This window comes from Gavialis gangeticus, unplaced genomic scaffold (genome assembly GCF_001723915.1).
Source record: "Gavialis gangeticus isolate Ggan-Ray unplaced genomic scaffold, GavGan_comp1, whole genome shotgun sequence".
NCBI lineage: Eukaryota > Metazoa > Chordata > Crocodylia > Gavialidae > Gavialis > Gavialis gangeticus.
The window spans coordinates 1,078,818-1,096,579 of record NW_017729018.1 but is presented as its reverse complement, the minus strand read 5'-3'; the positions used below and the strand labels follow the sequence as shown (position 1 = coordinate 1,096,579).

At 45.4% G+C, this 17,762-nt stretch overlaps 1 protein-coding gene across 1 annotated transcript in view; it reads right to left on the bottom strand.

Moving 5' to 3' along the window:
• Positions 1-1,514: 1,514 nt before the first annotated feature.
• Positions 1,515-17,762, bottom strand: part of CERS4 (ceramide synthase 4) — a 65,486-nt gene continuing 49,238 nt past the window's right edge. Inside the window, exons 8-10 of the mRNA XM_019513194.1 lie at positions 16,630-16,736; positions 13,634-13,790; positions 1,515-3,699 (exon numbers count right to left, since the gene is read on the bottom strand). Coding sequence (XP_019368739.1) covers positions 3,520-3,699; positions 13,634-13,790; positions 16,630-16,736 — 444 coding nt within the window. The 3' untranslated portion in view covers positions 1,515-3,519. The remainder of the gene's footprint in view (positions 3,700-13,633; positions 13,791-16,629; positions 16,737-17,762) is intronic.

Below are 17,762 nucleotides of genomic sequence, written 5' to 3'. Positions count from 1 at the left end.
CTTCTGCTGCCAGCCCATGAGGGTGCTGGGTTTCTGGCTGGGGGAGGGGATATCTTGCCTGGCTAGCAGCAGTGCAAGAGGCTGTGTTTTTTTTCCACTGCCTGCCCCATAAACTGATGTGCTGGTAGGTGCTTTTTTGACACTTTTCTCTCCTGTCAGTGTTCTGGTCTTAGGCATACAATGAACGCTATGGTTATATGATGGACAATGGGCAAGACTTTTATTAAGCAGCATAATAGAAAAAAGATGCAAAAATAAAAGAAAGCTGTATCCCCTGTAAAATAACAAACAAGGAAACTCAGAACCAGCTGCTTTCCGAGCACGGTGTCCCCATCATTGCTTCCCTGTGGGTCATGTGGGGCATCCGCTCTGACTGTGACATGCCGTGATGCAGGTGTTTCATGGACAGAGCTCTGTGCAATAATAAAGAGACTCCGCTTGGACTGCAAGAAGTGGGATCTTTATGAGAAGGACTACGTGCTTGCAGCCAGGAGGTGAAATTCTGTGTGGATAAGTGTAAGGAGATGCACCTGGACAAAAATATCCCAAACTATACATATGCTATGATGGGCTCTACATTAGGTGTTACCTCATAGGAAAGAGACCTGAGAGCCATTGTGGACAGTTCACTAAAAACATCTGCTCAGTACTCATGTGCCATGTGCTCTTCCCCCTGGTGACACCTGTGCTGCAGGTGCCCCCCCCCATATATGGCTAGTGGTGATAGGTTCACATGCTCTCTATCTAGCCATTTCCCCTGTCCCTCACTTCCTCTCTCTTGCTCACCGTGACCCTCTGACTAGCTGTGATTGGATCACAAGCCCTCTCTTGATCCCTTTCTCTCTCCACTCTTTCTCTTGCTCCCTGCAACCTTCTGGCTAGCTGTGATAGGCTCACAAGCCCTCCTGCTATCTCATTCTCTCTCTCCCTAACTCTCTCTCACTTTTGCTCACCATCACCATCTGGCTAGCTGTGATTTGCTCACATGCCTTATTGCTATCCCTTTCTCTCTCTCTGTCTCTCGCACTCTCTCACTCGCCGTGACACTCCAGCTAGACATTTTCTCACATGTCATTTCTCCATCCCTTTCTCTACATCTGTCAGTCTCTCTTTCTCACATTCTGCCTAGGGAGACTCCTTCCTAGCTTGCTCCTGGGGCCTTATGGCTACGGGCAAGCAAAACTTGGGGGCATCTGAACCTGAAGCCTCTGGGCCTGGGCCTGCAAGTAGGATGCCCGCCAAAAGATTTGGAACCATCTGAAGTCCAAGATGGGTGTGGATGATGTTTGCCAGTAGTAGGACCACTTGATTCTGGACTGACTCATGGATCTGGAATTGATTTGGTTGAATTGGCTTGGAACACGGAAAAATTATTTAAAAAAAAAAAAGCCTGTAATTGGCTCACAAGCCCTCTCTCTATATCTTCCTCTCTATCTCCCACTCACTTTCTCTCTCTCACTTGTCATGACCTTCTGGTTTGTATGTCAGCATGATAATGATTCAGTTCATGATAATTTTCTCTCTTTAATGGCTTTATTATCTCCAGTCACTAGAATATATATAGTACATAAAAATCAAGCAAATGTACAAGAAATGTAAAGGGAACTAACACAGCTGCATCATGACTTCATGGAAGAATGCTTCAATCTTTTCTGCTCTTGAGTGTAAACTAGACAGCAGAGTCCTGGAACCACAATAGTGAATTAACGCATCAGTCCATAAGATTCAGCAGCTGCCCTGTCCCCTTTCTGTGGAGAAAGGGCAATGCATGTTTCATAAAAGCTCGATTCCCATAGGAATACTCTCAGGGAGGTGAGACCTCTATGTAACAGGGAGCTTAGCGGCCCTATTAGTTTAAGAGAGAGACTGCAGCAGCTAGAGCCCAAGCATCCCAGCTGATATCTGGGCTACTCTGGGAGTAATGCAAGTACAGTGCTACTGACTTGCAGGGGAATGTGACCAAGGGCAGTGGGGAGTTTTGTAGGATAGCCAAGGAACTGGCCTTTATTTTCAGATCTAGTTAGGAGCTTCAGTTATAGCCTGAGGGCTTATTCCTTTGTTAAAATTTTATATTGGTAGTTTGGGTTGTGACTAAGAGATGGTGGAGGTCCTAGCAGAGCCTGGAAGCAGGGCAGACAGAGCCCAGGAGCAGGGAAAAGTAGACATGATGCCCAGGTGCAGGATGGAGACAGAGCCACAGGAGGTTCAGTGCCTAGGAGTAGGGTGGAGGCTGGAGCCCAGAAACCAGGTCCAGCACAATGGGCCTGAGCTAATAGGCCCAGCAAGAAAGGGACGGAGGATGAGAAGGCCAAGGTCCTTACAGGGGAGATTGATTGGACAGTAACATCTGCAAGGCATGGATGTGCCTACAGGGGAGGTTGGAGACCACAAAATTAGCCTTTAGGCAATTAGTGTCCAGAGGGCACAGATGGGCCAGGAAGGTTCACGTTGCACTTGAGGGGCAAGACTGAGACCAGTGGGGTCCAGGAAGGACCTGCCAGCTGGAAGACTGACAAAGGCTCATTTGAGGACTATTAGGCAACCTCCTCCCTTTTTATAAATTAACCAGTTACATCAAGGTGTGGCAGGAGGGAGAAAAGGGAAGGGTACCTGTAAAGCCAAAGTGGGGCAGGTGCTACGTGGCCACCAGGGAGCACTGCGGCCACTGCTGAGGCCTGGCACATGCTACACTCCAGGTCCCCACAAATGCAGCAGTCTCCTAAAATGTCTATTTTCTTGTTCCCTCCTGTCTCTAACATAATGATTGGAGAAACGGGTTGAAAGGGCAGTGCTGACTGTTGGCAATCCTGCTTATCTAAACTGTGATCTAAATAGGGCACTGAGTGCTTGGGCTCCAGATCCTATCTCAGTCTTCTAATCCCATTCATGAAACAAAGTGAACAGACCTGAAAATCTCGTACCTAGGGAGAGCTAGGATCCCTCCAGTAATGACACAGGTGGATGTGTCCCACAGCAACATTCTCCAGGAAGGTGGAGACTTCTCTAGCTTCCTTTTAGCTAGTCTCCTTGACTTTCATTCATACTTACGACTTAGTAGGGGACCCTTTCCTGCTCAAAACATGAAGCATTTATTTTCTATTTCTAATCATCAGTAGTTCTATGCCTGTATTTCCATGAATATACTCTTTAGGATTAACAGATTCCTGCCAAACACTACTACTCCATTAAGACTGCAAGTTACAATTTCTGGGGTTTTATCAGTTGCTCAAAGTATTGTTCAAGATAAACACAGATAATAAAAAACTTGTTAAAACCAAGTCTCTTTGATCCCTTCTATCCCTTTCTTTTTCAAAACCACAACATATAAAATACATTTTTTTGGATAGCAGAACAAAAGCAACCTTTGCATATCTAGTGGCAACATGCAATTTTGGTTTGTGGGAAGTAGAAATGTAACTATGAAATTAAAAACATATCCCTCCATGTCCAAATAATGAGCAACATAGGACAGTGGCCTGAATTTGGTATAGGCAGGATCAGCAGGAGGTTTAGCCCATGCTATCTTTCTTTGGCATAGCCATTGAATAAAAAAGGGGTTTTGGTATTTCGCTGCTGGGCTCCATTACTTTGGATACAATTGTTGTTTGTGATGTTGTCAAAATGCACCATCCCATTTTTCTCTTTCTCCTCTTCACCCTTGTCACTTTCCTCGGTGTCACTTCTCATATCCTTTTCCATCTGCAGAAGAGAGATATTTAAATCAGTTGCAATGCATATGATGAATGCTTTCCCTTATGCCCTTTCCAGGCTACACAGAAATGGGCTCCAACTATTCCTCTGATTTCAATCTATGTGAGATTCCTGGTTGATGCAATGAATTGTCATACTTGTTAATAAGCACCCTAAGGTCGTAGGAGATAACTGAATTAGGCCAGGAAGGATTTTTCTCTCTCATTCCCACATCAGGTCCAGCTGGGTCTGGGAAGCCCTTATGTCCCAGCCTGTTGCCATCACAAGCACCAGTTATTTCCGCACAGAGAATCAACTTCCTTTGACCAATGAAGCTGGAGGAAGCAAATGTATCTGAAGTATCTGTAAATATCAGGCACTTTAGTGGGGCTTTTTTGGAGCTTTTACTTAATAGCAGATTAAATCAGCTGTAGCTAAAAGCACCAAAAAGCGCCGCTGAAGCACCCAGTCTATACAGATGCTGCAGAGCTGGGTTGAAGTGACGCATTGCTGTTTCCGGGAAAGCGTGGGTTTGTTTGGTTTTTCTTTTGTCTGCAAAGAGCCTTAAAGTGCTTTGTTTAATACAGTGGTCTCTGACCTTTTTATGTTGAAGATCACTTTTTGGAAGTAAAGGGCACCCCAGGATTCGCACCCCCACCCTGCCCTGACCCACCCCTCTTGCCCTGCCTTGCCCCACCTGCCCCCAACCCCGCCCCACACACCCCTGGACCACAGAGTGTCCCAGACCCAGCCCAGCTGGGCTGGGCTGGGGTCAGATCCCACTTCTGTGCCATGGCTACGCTGAGCCATGCCTGCCCAGTGGCCAGACAAACATGGCGTCGGGGGGGAAAGTGCTGGAGCACTGGGATAAAGGAAGAAGAGTTCTCAGAGCCTGGAACAGCATTGGTGGCAGCCTTGGAGAGGAGAGTGGCAGTTATGGGAGGGTGTGGCAGTGCACCTGTGGGTGCTTGTCACCTTAAGGGCCTGAGCAGGCTTTGAGGCAGCCTGCATGTGGCTGCAGAGCGAATCAGGCAATCACATGACAGCCAGCATGATGCCTGATTGGAGCAAGGCTGTGCCGCCTCAACATAAGAGCAGGCCCTGAGGAGTGGAGCCAGTTGTTGCTGCTAGGATGCTGCCAGAGTAACATCTGTCCGGAGTACTGCTGCTCCCAGGAACATCTTGGAGGGTCAGGGTAGGAACTATGGGGGTGGAGGAGATTCCTAGTCCTACGGCATGACCTAACACTATACCCTGCTGGGGAGGATGGTATGGTGGGGCTGCTTCTGGCAGGGCAGCCCTCAGGAAATGCCACATCTGTGCCTCCCCAGCCCTCAGGAAATGCCACATCTGTGCCACCCCTAGGATGAGGCTCTGGAAAGCTTCAGCCCTCGCTGCCTTGTGGGTGATCCTGTGGAGGGGAAAGGGTAGGGGAGCACTCCCCAAAAGAAAAGCACAGGGCCCAGGCATGTCAACAGATACCTGCAGCCTGAGTGGGCCATAGGCCGAGCTGAGGCCCAAGGGGCATAAGGCCTAGAAGCCCCAGTGAGGGGGCACAGTAGTGGCCCCAGTGAGAGGTTATAATAGTGGCCCCAGTGAGTTTTATTGTGTGAGAAAAGACAAGAGAAAGGACACTAATTATTTAAATGTGCACAGACATGCTTGAGATGGGGGGGACAGAAAAATGGTTGGAGAATTATCTACAAAAGGTTATGTAAGTTGAGAAGATGTGTGATAAATACAGTATATTGGCAAGGTTGTGGAGAACTTGGGTGGTAATAAAGGTGGATGAGAGGAATCTAAGTGGGATATGGACTTACCACCAGTAATCCAAGCAGGGCCACACTGGGGTTTACAATTTATTTTGGACAGCCTAAATTCTGTAGCAAGTGTGGGCAGGAAGGACACCTGGCAGCATAGTGGGGCTGTGCGAAGCTTCGGTTCCCGATTCGATTCAGCAGAGATTCAGCCCGATTCGGTGGCTGAATCTCTGAATCTGAATCGAATCAGGGGATGCTTTAATCTCTCTGAATCAAACTGGAACCCTCCAAACTGATTCAGAAAGACTCAGAGATTCAGACATAGAGACAGCTTTAAATGTTTTTTCTACATACCTCTAGGTAGCAGGGGCTGATGATTGCTGCAATGCTGGAGCACATGGAGCATCACACAGAAGCACGTAGGGCTCAGCAGCAGACCCAGAAGTGGACAAGAAGCACTTCTGGGTCGGCCGGGGAGCATCTGGGGCGGCCCCTGCATGCCTCCAGCTTGGTGACTGGTGCCTCCTGGGTTTCAGGAGGGGGGCACTCAGGGTCCCCCTGCAGCTGATTGCTGAGCTGGGGGGGCACAGGGGGTCCCCCCCAGCATGTTCCCCTGCAGATGTGGAAGTGGACTGGAAGCACTTCCGGGTTCACCACCGAGCACATGAAGGGTCCCCCCGCACTCCTGTGGGATGCTCCATGCGCCTCAGCATCACAGTTCACAAGCTGTGCCTGCTACTTCAAGGTATGTAGAAAAAACTTTTAAAGCTGTATCTGTGTCCAAATCACTGATTCTCTGAATCAGCATCAAATTTTCAGATTCGGATTTGGCCGAACTGAATCGGGGACAGTGATCCTAATCAATGAATCGAATCACTGGTCCTGATTTGGGCCAAATCTGAATCGAATAGAGCCCACCTCACACAGCCCTACATCATACTGACAGTACACAACATGCTAAAGATGTGAAAGGAAACAGGATAGGGTTGGTGGAGTGCCAAGAAATACTGAAGTGTGTTATTTGCAGGGAAGAGGGACACCTACAGCGCCAAAGCCCATGGTCCTTCTCAAATACAGCTAGATCTACAGAGGAGCAGCGGAGACAGGAAAGGAAAAGTGGGGAAGAAGAAGATGTTGAGTCAGAATGCATGACATTGGAGGACACACTACAAGAAGGAAGAGCTGAGCAGGAAGACAGTGAAATTTCAGTAGGTGAAGTGGTGCATCTGGCAACAGAGGAAGGAAAAGATGGAAAATTAGGTGGAACACATGACTTTGAGACAGAGAAGAGAAAAGGGAAAGAGAAGAGAATGATACAGGAAGGAGGAGGAGTGAGGATAGAGCAAGAGAAAGTAGAGAGCCAAATAGGGAAAAGCACAAAATGACATGCTATGAAGCTTAGAAAGAAGGTGGCAGACAAAGAGAGAGATGGGGAGGGAGATGGATTCACGAAAAGCTCATCTGAGCTAATGTTGTCTGGGTCTAATGGAGAGGAAAAGGGGGAAGGGAAGCAGAAATGTGTGGGGAAGGGGAAAGGGGAACCTTTCTTAAATGTTAAAGCAGTAAAACAAATGGCAAAGACTACAGGGGTGCTAGGAGAGAGAGGCTTAGAGCTGATGGTGTGAAGCAGCAGCATAGAAGATTCGTAAGGTGGTAGAGATGTGAAATCTCAGTGGACAAGCATGGTTTTGTGTACTTCATCTATAAATGCCAGAAGTGTGTTATCAAGGAAGAGGTGGGATAAGATTATGCCAATAGCGAGTGGTGTAAAAGTGGACATAATACATTTGCAGGAGTGTGGAATCTTATGGGAGAGGGATTATAAGCATTTTGTAAAGAGATGGGGATGGGGACCATCATGGTAGGTGGGATCAAATACAAACAAAAGCTGAAGTTGCAGTTTTGCTCAAGAGTTACCAAGGGGAAGTGTGGCAAGTGCAAGTGATTGTGGAAGGGAGACTGCAATGGGGGGGGTGGGGGGTGGAATTTGAAAAGAAGATGTTAGAGATTTTTAATATATACGTACTGGCTGAAATAAAAGGAAGGATCACTCTGTTTAAGAAATTAGAGGTGTATGTAAGCAAAGGTAGGTAGCAAATTCTGGTGGGGGGGTTTCAATTGCATTATTGAGGAGCAGAGTAGGAGATAGAGGGGAGGGAGAGCTAGAGAGCTCATCAAAAGTACTGATTAATATAATAAAAGAAGGAGGTTTAAAGGATGTGTGGGCTGGTGAGAAGGTGATTATGAGGATGGAACCAAGTGGGAGACAGGTGTTGAAGTCGGACTTCGTATTAATATCAAATGGGCCAGGGATTGGAAAGAAGGAGATCTTAGCTGTGATCTTCAATGATCACCAGATGTTGAGAATGGGAGTGAGTTTCGAACAAACAAAAGGTAGGCAGAAAGGGATGTGGAAGTTAAGTGTTCAATTATTACAAGGCTAGAAGACCTGTCAAGAATATGTGGAACTGTATAAAGGATGGAGGACTCTGTAAAAATACTATAAAAGCTTCTGGGAGTGGTGGAAAATAATAAAGAGAAGAATAAGTGATTTTTTTTCAGGAATATTGGTCAAAGAGAAGCAAAGAAGAGGGTGGAAGATCTGGAAGAACTACAGGCAAGGAAGCAGGAATTATTAAAGGAGGCGGTAAGAGGGGTATGAGTGAAAGAAGAACTGGAAAAATGGATAAGAAAATCTTTCTGACCAGAGCACCTTGGGTGGAGAAGGGTGTAAGTATTTTTCAATGAAATTGAGGATAAAAGGGAGGGAACTGAAATCAATGAGAACTGAAGAAGGAACCTGAACAGAGAGCAAAGGTGTTGGATGTGGTGGCAGAGTTTTATAAAGTGTTGTACAAAAGAAGAGGAATGGAATGGAGAAAAGATGAAGGTGTTTCTTGAGGGGATAAAGGAACAAACAGAAGATGTAAAGAAACAAAAATTGGAGAAGTTAAGTATGAAATAGGTGATGGACTTAAAAGGTTGCAAGAGAGGGAAGGTGCTGGGAAGAGATGGACTTCTGGTGGAATTCTGTGAAAAAATGTGGCAATGGCTGGGAACAGATATAATAGAGACATAATGGAGGGTTGGGAGACAGGGGAGGATTTTGCAGAGGTTGTGGTAATTTTGATACTGAAGAAAGGAAAGGAAGACAGGTTAGGCAACTGGAGGCTGATAACCTTTTTAAAGTAGACCACAAATTGATGGCAAAAGTATTGGCCAAAGGAATGAGTGACCGTTTAGCAGATGTGATACAAGAAAAACAGACATGTGCCATTCCTGAGAGCAGGATATACCAGACTCTATGGTTAATGATACATGTCATATTGGATGTACAAGAGAGGAAAAGAAACATAGTAATAATTAATTTAGACCTAGAAAAACCTTATGATAAGGTTGAACATGATTTCATGTTTGAAGTATTGCAGAAGATGGGGTTTCCTGCTAAGATGATCGGATGGGTCAAAGTTCTATACAGTAAAGCAGGAAGTTGAGTACTGTTAAATGGTTACTTGAGCAAAGCATTCCCTATACAACTAGGGGCAAGACAGGAATGCCCACTGTCCCCGTATCTTTTTGTGTGTGTGATGGAGCCATCGGTATAGAGAATTTGTGAGGATAAGCTGGTAAGTGGTGTGAAGACATAACAGGAAGAAGAGAAATTAAATGTACATTATACACGGATGATGTGAAAATACTGGCACAGGACAATGCATCAACTGGGAGGTACTGAAGCATACTGAGGACTATGGTGAAGTATCAGGGGCAAAATTAAATAAGATGAAAAGTATGTTCATGGGTGAAGGGAACTGGGAGAATTTACAGAAGTTTGGGCTGTTGGTGGTAGAGGGTGAAACCAAGATCTTAGGAATCCTAATGGACACTGAAGAGAAAGGAACAAAGGTGTGGGAGAAGTTAGAGATAAGAGTGAGACAGATATTGGGATTATGGAGTGGTAGAACACTATCTTTTAAGGGTAAGAAGGTGTAAGAAGAATAAGGTATTGTTGTAGGGGAGGTTATCAAATGTTGTGTTGGTGCAGTTTCTTTTAGTTGTTTTGTAATAATAATAAAAAAGGTTCCCATCAGTATGATTGCCCCATATGGGCCATATTTTTATAGTCATGTTCAGTGGTAGCTGCATTCAATCAACTTTATAGTTGGTTTCCATTACTAAGCACACACTGGTTCTGGCAGAAATTTAATGATAGACAGGGTGCATCTACATGAAACATTGATTGTGCAGTAGACTAATAGTTTCATAGTTGGTCAGGTCGGAAGGGATCATGAAGTCTGACCCCCTGCCATGGCAGGAAAGAGTATTGGGGTCAAACGACCCCGGCAAGGTGTTCATCCAGCCTTCTTTTAAAGACCCCCAGGGTAGGAGCCAGTGCTACTTCTCTTGGAAGTTGGTTCCAGATCCTAGCCGCCCTGACAGTGAAGTAGTGCTTCCTGATATCTAGCCTAAATCTACTCTCTGCCAGCTTGTGACCGTTATTTCTTGTCACCCCTGGTAGTGCTCGGGGGAACAGGGACTCCCCCAATGCCTACTGGTCCCCTCTGACTAGTTTGTAAACAGCCACTAGATCCCCCCTCAGCCTTCTCTTGTGGAGGCTGAACAGGTTCAGGTCCCTTAGCCTCCCCTCATAGGGCCTGCCCTGCTGCCCCCTGATCATGCGAGTGGCCTCCTCTGGACCCTCTCCATGTTGTCCACATCCCTCCTGAAGTGCGGCGCCCAGAACTGGATGCAGTACTCCAGCTGCGGCCTGACCAGTGCCACATGGAGGGGGAGGATCACCTCCTTGGACCTGCCTGAGATGCATCTGCGGATGCATGACAAGGTACGGTTGGCCTTCCTGACTGCATCCCCACACTGCTGGCCCATGTTCATCTTGGCATCAGTGATGACTCCAAGATCCTTTCCTTCCTCTCCACAGGACTAATATTCCTGTGCAGCAGCATCGCATGGCAAATACTGTGACACAATGCTATTGTGCAGTCCGTATCACAAAAAAAGGGATTGGCTGGTGCTGAGCAGTAACTCAGGTTACTGTGTAAACAAGTACTAAATAAATGCGCAGTAACCACTGTGCAGTAGCATCTTGTGTAGGTGCAGCCGCAGTGTATTTAAGGAGGCTTCCTTTTATGCAAATGTAAAATGAGGGGCTTTTTCTCCCATGCTGATCAGGGTAGAAAAAGCCTCATTTTATATTTGAGTAAATATGGTAATAACAGTAAAGAATTTTTCAGCACAGGGATGAACATGATTTGTTGCAGAGGAATCAACATGATTTTCTTAAAAGGAAATCATGCATCACTAATCTACTAGAGTTGTTTGAGAGTGTCAGTAAGCAGGTAGATAAGGGTGATCCAGTTAATCATATATTTGGACTTCCAAAAAGTTTTTGACAAGGTTCTCCATCAGAAGCAATTAATGAATTTAGATAGTCATGGGATTACAGAGAAGGCTTACTTACGAATTAGAAATTAGCTTAAAGATAGAAAACAGAGTGATTACAAATAGTTAGTTTTTGGGATGGAAAGAAATAAACAATGGTGTCCCCTAGGGAACTGTTTTGGGACTGGTGCTGTTCAACATTCATAAATGATCAGGAAAAGGGGGTGAATAGTGAGGTGGCCAAATTTGCGGATGACATAATTATTCAAAGTGGTAAAGATCAAGACAGACTGCCAGGAACTACAGAAGGAGCTGGCACTATTGAGTGAATGGACAAATAAGTGGCAAGTGAAATTCAGTATAGATAAATGTAAAGTGATGCAGATAGGCAAAAATAACCCAAATTATATGTTTGGTCACATCCCCCAATTTGCAGGCAACACATCTGTTAATACAACGCAGTATAATATCAGATTTTTTTAAAGCAACAGCACACTGTTGATTCATATTCTGCCTGATGTTCACTATAACCCCTAGGTGCTTTTCTGCAGTACTGCAGCCTATCCAATCATTCTCCCGTTTGCATTTGTGCATTTGATTGTTCTGTCCTATGTGCAGGAGTCTGCACTTATCCTTACTGAATTTCAGTCAATTTTGGACCATTTTTCCAATTTATCAAGGTTATTCTGCATTCTAATCTTATCCTCCAAAGTGCCTGCAACTCCACCCAGCTTGGTGTCTATTAGGGGTGTGCGAAGTGGGCCGTATTCGATTTGGATTTAGCCTGACTTGGGGGACAGTGATTCAATTAGTTGATTTGCATCACCGTCCCGATTTGATCTGGCTGAATCCGAATCTGAAGATTTGATGCTGATTTGGCCATAGACACAGCTTTAAATGTTTTTTCTACATACTTCAAGGTACCAGGTGCAGCTCGTGAATGCTGAGATGGTGGGGTGGATGAAGCATCCCACAGGAGCGTGGGGGACCCCCCCACATGCTCAGCAGTGCACCCGGAAGTGGACTGGAAGTACTTCTGGTCCACTTCCGGGTCTGCTGTCAAGCGTGTGAGAGACCACCCCCCCCACATCCCCCCAGCTCAGCAATCAGTTGCAGGGGGACCCCGGTGCCCCCCCCAGACCCAGGAGGCACCAGTCACTGAGCCAGGGCATGGCAGGATCCCCTGCACACCCCACAATGGACCCAGAAGTGGACTGGAAGTGCTTTTGGTCCACACTTAGGTCCGCCGCCGAGCGTGCTGGGGACCCCCTACACTCCCATGGGACGCTCCATTTGCCTCACCATCTCAGCATTCATGAACCACCTGGTACCTTGAGGTATTCAGAAAAAACATATAATGCTGTGTTTATGTCTGAATCATCGAATCTCTCCAAATTGATTCGGAGAGATTAAAGGGTCTCCTGATTTGATTTGGATTTGGAGATTCAACTGCTGAATTGGGCTGAATCTCCGCTGAATTGAATCAGCGACTGAAGCTTTGCACAGCCCTAGTGCCTACAGGAGTTGCTGGAATCCAGATGAATACAACTAGTGATCAAGTTATATAACAAAACACATACGGGCCCTGCTAAAATCAAGGACCAAAGTAGGCCTTACTGGGCTTGGGGTTGCTCTGACCTGGTTTAATTTGATGCAGAAGGGCTGGCTGGGATACGAGGGTGCTATATTGCAGGGCTAGCTGCAAGGCAGCTCCCACACTGTAGCACCCTCATGTCCCATCCATCCCCGTCAGCATCTACATGTCTGCTGCGACAGGGTAAATAACTCCACTGTAAGATAGTATTTGTGTCTGGCGTTACTATCCTCTGGTGGAGTTTATTAGTTTACTCTGCCCTAATAACATCACACATATAAACAGTGATGTTTTACTGCAGAGCTAATTAGTCAGCTCCACAGTAAATTTTTCATGTAGATGAATCCATTGAGTGCTAGTTAGGCATACCACATTGTTTATATGTAACTGCTGGGAAAGTTAGATAATTAGTCCTTATGCACACTTTGCAAGGTTAACGAGAGAGGGGATTGATAAGACCAGTATAGTACACTAAAGCACTTAGGCAAGGATCAGAGTGACCAGGTAAATATGCCTCCCTATTTGCTGGGAAGGTTCCAGTAACTGGTGCAAACTGGAACGTGAGAGTACCATGTACCAGCTTGTCATGGATGAACAGGCTTGATTGTAGACAATAAACCTGGCTGAGATTTGCACACTGAGCTGTGGTTATGCTTTCTGCAGCAATAAGACTGTTCGGGGCATACATGGCATGTCAGAGAAACAGCATCACAGACAGCATCCTGATAGTGCGTGCACCAATCATCCATAATGAAGAAACCTGGTGTTACCAGTAACACTCAGATGGTAACATTAATGGAGTCAGATGGCAACACTGATGACCCCCTTCTGATAACACTGTTGTCCACAGATTAAATGGTCCATCTTCCAGGCCAGAGGTCAGCAACATATGGCCCACAGATTGGATCCAGCCTGCAAAGCCCGGTGGATTCAGCAGAGCACTGGTGGCACAATGTTTTGGAGGCGGCGAGGGGAGGGAAGATGAGGAGAGGGGGCTTTCTAAACGCTCTGATTACAACATCACAGAGAAAACCAAATCAGGATATTTAGATGATCAAGAAAGAAACTGAATGTCACCTTTGGAATGCACAAGGGTTGGGGAGAATCCATCACAAATGAACTAATGTGCTCCACAGCAGACCAGAGGAATCCCCCTCCCCAAAGAGTATGGGGACTGCAAGCTAATCCATACCGTGCCAACGAGGATGAATTTGTAGACCATGTGAATGATTAAGCAGGACCAGAAGACATGGAGCAGTTGCAGTATCATCAGGAGAGCATTCATGAAATAATATCCAAAGAAGGGCTGGAATATCTCCATGGAGTAGTAGTATGTGTTGTAGAGCACCCTGCAGGAGAGAAAGTATCTCAGTAAAGACAGGAGTGAAATCTCAGCAGGGACAGTGCAAAGTCAACCTTACAAGGTTCAGCTCTAGCCTCAAATAAAGGTTCAGGTCAGTGCATATATATGACCTTACACATATCACTTGGAAACTCACTTTCCACTCCCATCTAAGAGTGAAATGGGCTCAGTTTCTTTGTTGAACTATATGAGCTCTCTCCATTTCAGGTTTGTGACAGTGACTTATTCCGTGACAGTGACTTATTCCATCTCACTGACGGTTTTATATTTTATTTAGACAAACACTAGAGTTACTAGCATATCCTGCTAAAGCACTGGCCCAGACTCATCAGAGCTCAAGGCAGCAGGGTCAACAGTCTCTGGAACAGTGTGGAAAATACATTTCTGGGCCAGATACTTAGAAACTCATCCTATAGAGAAGTCAGAAAGTCAGGTAGTGAAACACTGGATTATCTGGCTCTCTGCCAGTACCCCTTGTATCTCAGTTAAGGGGGAAGTTGGATGTGGCTTGGGGGTAGATGTTATGGGAATGCAACTACACTTTCATGACCTTTGGGTGGGGGGGCATCATAACTAGTGGAATTTGGGACAGCCACGACATGACTAGGATTTTCAATGCAGTTGTGGATGCTCATTCCAGTAACATTTGGGGTGAATAGCTAGTAAATTTAGTACAAATAAAAGCAAACAGTTATCACACTGGGCACTGCCAGTGCCAAAAAGTACCCAGCCCCAGGGCCCTTAAGTACAATAGCCTAAGCTTTAAAAGGTTTTAATAATCTGATGACAAACAACATAAATAATTCTGTAGGCAGAAAAATGATGGTAATGATTTGGCTTAGACTTGAAAGAATGTGATTGTGAAATCCCACGCCATGTGATTTCTCTCCACATCATGTACAGCATCATCCAATAGGGTCTACTGCTTTTCTCTCATCATTCTGGGCTGTTGCCAGACACAGAACCCTAACATCTCATACTCCTTGTTAATGTACTCCCCCAAAGCACCCAGTTTTTAAAGTCCAGTTGAGCAAGATCTGCTGCTGCTAAAATGAGTGACTTGTTGCTTCAATTTTGGGTGACAGATGCTTGATACTGAGGCTGACTCCTCTGGACCAAGGGTAAATCAGGCAGATCAATAAAGGACAACGACTAAATCATCTACATGGAAGAATGATTCCAACCTGCTCTGTAACCTTCCTGCATTTTTCATAACTTCACTCCTGAGATCCTCTGTACTCTGCCTCTTAGGCCCCACTGCTACACACTGTACTGAGGCAGGACTCCCTTATTATGTCCAGGGCCGTGTAAGTGTGACTTGGTGCCAACTCAAAGCTGACTGGAGTCCAAGAACATTTCCCTAAAGTGTTCTTTGGGGAGTGAACTCCAATGAATTCTGAGCTTCTCAGTAGGTTGAAAAGAGCCAAGGCTTGATATTAAAACTGATGAAGTTTGTATGTTTAGCTGATTGCTTATTTTACAGTACAGTAGTATTTCATTTTTCATATAGATAAGGTGAAAGAGCAATGCTGCCCCAGAGCAGGGCGTTACACATATGCAGGACAGCAAGACAGCTACACAATTAATCAGTGGGAAGGGAATAAATTTAGGACAAAATAAATGTAGACCCCTCATAAGGCAAAGCTGTCACTGGAATTACCAGGAGGTTTGCTCAGAGACTACAAGAAGAATCTGGTCTTTCCATAATACTAAATATTTAGTTATTATTTTCTATTGCCCTACTGTCCTTTTGTCACATTTTTCACTCCATGGGAAAATACTTTCCCTCAGATGACTGCTGTTCCTGTTTCTTCTTTTTCTCCTGGCTTTCTGCCCCATTCTGTTCTCTAATGGTCTCCTCTGCTTTTCCTTCTCTACAGTACTACCAATTTTCAGTCTTACAGGCTTCTCTCTGCCCACCTTTCCCATTCCCTCCACTGAGGCAAACAATGACTGAATAATGAATGAAAATAGTAAAACATCATTTCAAGTTGGAACATCAATCATTTTAATAGGGAATAGGGAAATTCAAACTACGCCATCATTTTTTGGCTGTCAGCAAGCTCAGGAAGAAGACTTGTCTTCTGATAGAAATTTCAGAAGACTTATAAGTTATGTATGAATATGGGGTGAAGTATCCAGGTTGTAGTCTTATTCCTCTAGAGGCAAAAGCAATCAGGACTCATGGTAGAGGTGATATCTTTCATTAGACCATCCAGATTTTTGCAAAAAAAAAAAATTCTTTAATTGCGAGCTTCTGGGCTTTCATTTCTACCCAGGAGAACTTTTACAATCTTTTCTATACCTGAAGAAGGGTGTTTGTACCCGAAAGCTTGCAATTAAAGAATTTTTTTTGCAAAAATCTAGTTGGTCTAATAAAAAAGATCACCTCTACCACGAGTCTTGATTGCTGTATGTATATGGGAACAGTCAGTGGACAGGTAATGAGGGATAAAGAGGAGAGACAATGGCTTAAGGAGACTTGTGGTAGGCTAATAGCCTGGCAGGTCAGGGGATGTAGGGAATAACCTCCTGGAAGCCTCTGAGAGACAGAAATGCACAGAAAGTTTCCAGGCTGGATGAATGTCTCTAATCTGTGAGCCAATCAGATAGACTTCCATGGGACATGACTGCCCAGCTCACACTGATACAAGGTGCAATAGAAGCATGTGATGCAGCCCTGCTCAGAAGAGTTATGTATTTTCTTGGGCATGAAGAAAGCAGAGACTGCTGCTGGAGATTCAGCATTGGGATGACTACTTACGACTCTGTAGTGCTTCACTGGGATACATGTTTGAACCCTGTGGACAAAAACACTTACTCACTTGTAGGGGAAAATAACCAGGCGTGTGATGAGGAAAACAGCTGAGAAGATGATGAAGAGACCATCACAAACTCTTTTCCACTTCATGTAGTTGACTATCTTAGTTGGCTGAAAAAGAAATAAAAATAAAATAGAACAGGTGGAAACAGCCCTTCTGTATGTGCCCACATGTGCCACTTCTTAGACAGAAGGGCAGGAGTCAGCGTTCATGTAGCTAATTATGCCCCGCTATGGATGTCCTAAGCAAGAAGGCCTATGATGGTGGATGTTGCAACTCAACAGCATTAAGGTACGTTTCTGGGGTTGTATGTCAGGCGGTCCCTACAATGCTCTACCATCATATTGACCTGCAGCATCTCTGCTATTACAGTCCTGGGCCACTACTTAGTTCAGCCAATGCTCTTCAAATCTGTATGGAAGTGAGATGGGTTCCACCTCATGAAGAGAGGGAAGAACATCTTCTCAGACAGGCTCACTAATCTAGTGAAGAGAGCTTTAAATTAGCATCACTGGGGGATGGAGACCAAAGCCCTGAAGTAAGTGGGGAAGTGGGTGACCTGGAGGAAGAACAAGCAGGAGGGTGCAACAGGAGAGGCCTTCTCACTTCCTGAGAATGTAAAGCAATCAGGTGCCTGTACGTGCATGCATGGAGCCTGGGAAACAAGTAGGGAGAATTAGATGTCCGCTCACAGTCACAGAGCTAATGTGACTGGAATAACAGAGACTTGGTGGGAGCTCGCATGACTGGAGCGCTGCCATGGATGGATACATACTGTTTAGGAAGGACAGGCAGGGGAGAAAAGGGAGGAGTTGTGCTTTATATAAAAGAGCTGTATGATTGCTCAGAGCTCCAGTATGAAACTGGAAATAGATCGGTTGAAAGTCCCTGGGTTAGGCTCAGAGGGGAGAGCAACAAGGATGATGTCATGGTGGGGGTCTGCTATAGACCACCAGACCAAGAGGAAGTGCTGGAGGTGGCTTTCTTCAAACAGCTAGCAGAAGTTTCCTGATCACAGGTCCTGGTTCTCATGGGGGACTTCAATCACCCTGACATCTTTTAGAAGGGCAAAACAGCAGTGAGCAGGCAATCCAGGAAGTTTTTGGAGAGTGCTGGGGACTTCCTGTTGGCTAGAG